The 5,176-nt window shown below is 32.7% G+C and overlaps 1 protein-coding gene across 1 annotated transcript in view; it reads right to left on the reverse strand.

Annotated features, from left to right (window-relative positions):
* Positions 1-5,176, reverse strand: part of plat (plasminogen activator, tissue) — a 24,564-nt gene that overhangs the window by 14,098 nt on the left and 5,290 nt on the right. Inside the window, exons 4-9 of the mRNA XM_016463888.1 lie at positions 4,128-4,262; positions 3,465-3,575; positions 1,806-1,980; positions 1,509-1,600; positions 1,261-1,435; positions 459-544 (exon numbers count right to left, since the gene is read on the reverse strand). Of these exons, the coding sequence (XP_016319374.1) occupies positions 459-544; positions 1,261-1,435; positions 1,509-1,600; positions 1,806-1,980; positions 3,465-3,575; positions 4,128-4,262 (774 nt within the window). The remainder of the gene's footprint in view (positions 1-458; positions 545-1,260; positions 1,436-1,508; positions 1,601-1,805; positions 1,981-3,464; positions 3,576-4,127; positions 4,263-5,176) is intronic.

The raw sequence follows: 5,176 nt of genomic DNA on the forward strand, positions 1-5,176 counted from the left end.
AATAGAACTGATGAAAACACACAACAAAATTACTAAAACTTTAAAATTAAAATACTAAATAAAACAGAATTAAAAAAATTGGAATCTCTCTGATACCAAAATAAAAACTAAAACTATAGATATATAAAATAAAAAAAACTAATAGAACTGATGAAAACACACAACAAAATTACTAAAACTTTAAAATTAAAATTCTAAATAAAACAGAATTAAAAAAAAAAATAGAATCTCTCTGATACCAAAATAACACTAATTTTAAATCCTCAAGCTTTTATTTTGGTGGAATACGTCCGTAAAGCTGTAAACTTGTCTCCTCAAAAGTAGTGGAAATTATACAAATGAGAACCCTTGTGTGGGGAAATCTTACATTACTCTAAGACTGAACAGTGAAGTGCATCAGTTAGTCATGTGCTCGTAGATCAGTGACTAATAATGTCACGGCAGCAGTGCAGACTTACGGCACTTAGGGACGTCACAGAGCTCCCAGGTCAACTGAGACCCTTTATAGACGTGACACCAGGGGCCCAGGTCACCATCCGGGTTCCTGTGAGGGGAAACAGCCAGAGAGTTAGAGATGGAGACCTGATTTCTGATGCTTTAGGAACATTGAGGATGAGACTTTACAGTGTTTTTATCACACTTAAAGGTTAAGAGCTGTTGTTGGGCCTACGAAGTGAACAGAAATGCTTTAACTATGGTTAAAGCAATGTTGTGACTGACTTTATGATACAGTAATGGTACTTTGATATAGATACATATATATGGTGTTTTTATGCAAAACAAAGACGTTGAATTTTTGTGTAATAATATTTTGATTATATGTAAGTTTTATTTACACAAATGTGCATTGCTCCAAGTTTTGTGGCATTTAAAAATGAATTTATAATTTCAATCCTTAAAGCAGCTGAAAAAAAAAATGCCTTAAAACTTTCTAAATTACTTGCAATATATATTAAGCACTGCTTAGGTTTTCTATTTTAATGTGTTATAATTGGCTTTTATTTATTTTAGTATTTATTTCTCTTACAAAAAAAATATTTAAAAAAATGTTTACGCACATATATATATATGATGCATGTTTGTTATGCAAAGAAATTTAATAAGGGTTTTTTTTTGTTAGTTTTTTTAAGTGTGCTGAAGTTTAAAGAAACGTTCAATCACAACATGTCAAATTTATAAAGAAACACATCCTGGCGTGAAAGCTGGAACTAGTTCATGTTAACGCATTTCTAATTTAATTCAATGCATAATTCACTGTACCTGCAGAAGTTGTGGCTGCCAATGCCGACCTCTCTGGCGTCGGACCTCCATGCATTGTAGATCTTTCGAGACACTGCAGGTGAATCCCATGACAGACACTTCAAACCGCTGCGGGTGACGGCTTTCGTCCCTCTGTAGGTCTGACCGGATCCCCGTGCGCACTCTAGATAGGGGTCTGAAACAACACGCCATTAGTACACACTATATGGATATGGATATGCATGTCTGTGTGTGTTGAGTGTTTGTACCGATTATGCAGGTCGGTAAAGAGCAGAACTCCCATGAGATCTGAGCCTTTTTATAAACGTAACACCAGGGTTTAGCGTCTCCATCTGGATTCCTGAGGAATAAAACACAACCCAAACATAATTATTATTAATATACTCACAAACAACACAATGCAGCTCAATGCATGAAAGCAAAAATAATTTTTTTGGTTTAAAAGCATTGTGAAAACAATTTGCAAATTGCACGGAAGAGCAATATGACACCAGTGTTTCATTTCATGCATCTGCAAATAAAGGCTGGAGGAAGTGCGTGTGTACCTGCAGTAGTTGTGATTTCCCAGTCCCAGTGAGTTTGCCTCTGGTCTCCTGGCGGTGAACTTCTTCCCTCGGAGTGAGCTGAAATTCCAGTTAATACACTCCAGTCCTGACACACTCATGCTCCAGGTGCCACGGTAACCCGACCCCTGACCCCTGGAACATCGCTCAGTTGTGTCTGAGAGAAACACAAGAAAACATACCATCAAAATTAGACTTATTAACATTTATGTTATCAATTATCAATTGTTGCATGTTTTGTTGAATGATTTACACGTGTAAAACCCAAAGAGAATCTCAATAAGGGTGATAGTAACTAATAATACTACTAAAAGAGTAAGTTACACTAGTTATACTAATTGTACTAGCAACTAATAATACTAAAAATAGTAAGTTACACTGACAACTAATACTACTAAAAATAGTATGTTATACTAATTGCGCTAATTTTACTAGCAACTAATAATTCTAAAAATACAAAGTTATACTAGTTTTACTAGCAAATAATGATACTAAAATTAGTAAGTTATGCTAATTCCACTTATTTTACTAGCAAGTAATGATACACTAAAAATAGTAAGTTTTACTAGTTACACTAATTTTACTACCAAGTAGTGATACTAATACTATACTAGTAAGTAGATACTAATAGTAAGCTATACTAATTACACTACATTTATAAGCAACTAATGATACTAAAAAAGGTATGTTACTTAGTTACAAGCTAGTAAGTTATACTCATTAAACTAATTATACATAAAGAGTAAGTTACACGAGGTATACTAATTTACTAGCAATAAATAGTACTAAAAATAGTATGTCATACTAGTCCTACCAATTTTACTAGCAAATAATGCTAAAAATAGTCAGTTATACTGGCAAATAATACTACTAAAACTAGTATGTTATACTAATTATGCAAATTTTACTAGCAACTAATAATTCTAAAAACAGTAAGTTATACTAGTTTTACTAGCAACTAATACTATTAACAACAGTAAGTGTACTAACTATTAGTTAGTGTACTAGTTACACTGATTATACAAGCAACTACTGATACTAAAAATAGTAAGTTATACTAATTACACTTATTTTACTAGCAAGAAATGATACACTAAAAATAGTACTAGTTACACCAATTTTACTTGCAAGTAATGATACTAAAATAACTTATACTAGTTACTCTATATTTATTAGCAACTAATGATACTAAAATAAGTTTTAAGTTAGTAATTTATACTAGTTATACTAGCTCACGAAAAATAGTAAGTAATATTTATTTTACTAGCAAGTAATAATACAAAACAAAAACAAAATTATATATAAGTAAACTAGTTACACTAATTATACAAGCAACTACTGATACTAAAAATAGTAAGTTATACTAATTACACTTATTTTACTAGCAAGAAATGATACACTAAAAATAGTACTAGTTACACTAATTTTACTCGCAAGTAATGATACTAAAATAAGTTATAAGATAGTAATTTATACTAGTAATACTAGTTCACGAAAAATAGTAAGTAATATTGATTTTACTAGCAAGTAATAATACAAAACAAAAACAAAATTATATATATGTAATATTAGTATAACTAAAAACCTCTAAACAGTGATAAATAGCAGTATTTGCTACAAGGTCAATTGCTGATGACTTACTGATTTCACACTGTGTTCCTGTAAACCCGGGCGGACACTGGCAGATGAAGTCACTGGAGTAAACAGCTTCTTTACATGTCCCTCCATTATAACACTTAGACACGAAACATTCTGAAAAACAGAACAATAAACATCTGGGTGTCAAGAAATGACATTTATTTTATTGCTTAGAAATGCTATTCTAAGTGTGCTACGAACATTTTTGGTCCTTCCAAAGTATTCGTAATTAATTGGGTGTAAAGTGGTTTTGCATAATGATTACATCATTTTATATTCAGAAATAGCACAACTTTTACAACATAAGGATCAATAAATTGTGGTCAAGTCGTCGTACGGATCATACTGTGGCATAATTCAAAATCACACATGTTTTTAATTCCAGTGATTTTTCCGTGACCAGAGGGTGACTCATGGGGAGGAGACGCTCTGTGTGTCTCTACTCTCAAATTGAAATGATTTGAACTAAAACAGGTGGTGCTGCAGAAATGCTGTGTTTTTCATTCAGTGAACAGAAACACACACACAAAGGGAAACATAAAACATACACCTTGTGTACTTTATATACACTTATTATTTTATCAATAAGACAGTAAATGGTCCTTTTTCTTTAAAAAAGGTAAGTCTATTATACAGATCTTTATGATAGAGCATGTGATCACTCACTGGTCACCGGTATCTCATGACAGCGTACTCTTGCTCGAACGGCGCAGCGGCAGAATTCAACTTTCTGACCCTTCCATCGCAGCCACGTCGCCCCAATGTCTCTGACCGCAGCCGAATTAGCGTCCACACAAGCGTCTGACACACACAGACACAAAATGACATGGAAATTAAGACATAATGGTTGTGGTCAGGGATAGATGCAAATGAAATGACTCAAGCCTTCTCCTCCACATCAGACTGGGGAAAGACAGAGAGGACAGAAACAAACAAAGGACAAAAGGTGCTTCAGTCTGGAATGAAAGACAGCGTTCTGAGCAGAAGTCTTGATGTGTTTGTCCTGAATGCTGAAGTTCTGCTTGTGAATGTGTGACATGTATGTTTTTCCTGTGTACACAGCGCCCCCTAATGGACAACAACATACTGAGGATATGATTGCATTTGTTTGCCGGATACATTATACAGCTTACTATTACAGTTACCATCTTGAAAACAAAAACATTCCATTTTTAATCAATTTTAAAAATACTTTTGGCAGTCATATGAGTCAAATTATAAGTAGAATTGATATATAATGATTTAATCAAGAGCCATATGAATGAACTCAATTAAGATGACAGTATGGAACAGTATCAAAAGAAACAACAACAACAACAAAAACATCTTAATTTACATATAACCGATTTAAAAACATTGTGGGATTCGATTCGATTCTAAATCTGTTCAATTACATAAACTGTTCGAACGAACCGAATCACTACAACGAATTGGACTTTTCATTGCCACTTATAAATCGATTCACTAGAATGAATCTGACTCAAGTTCATTCTATCTATCTATCTATCTATCTATCTATCTATCATCTATCTATCTATCTATCTATCTATCTATCTATCTATCTATCATCTATCTATCTATCTATCTATCTATCTATCTATCTATCTATCATCTATCTATCTATCTATCTATCTATCTATCTATCTATCTATCATCTATCTATCTATCTATCTATCTATCTATCTATCTATCTATCATCTATCTATCTATCTATC

This window comes from Sinocyclocheilus anshuiensis, unplaced genomic scaffold (assembly GCF_001515605.1).
Source record: "Sinocyclocheilus anshuiensis isolate Anshui unplaced genomic scaffold, SAMN03320099.WGS_v1.1 scaffold332, whole genome shotgun sequence".
Lineage (NCBI taxonomy): Eukaryota > Metazoa > Chordata > Actinopteri > Cypriniformes > Cyprinidae > Sinocyclocheilus > Sinocyclocheilus anshuiensis.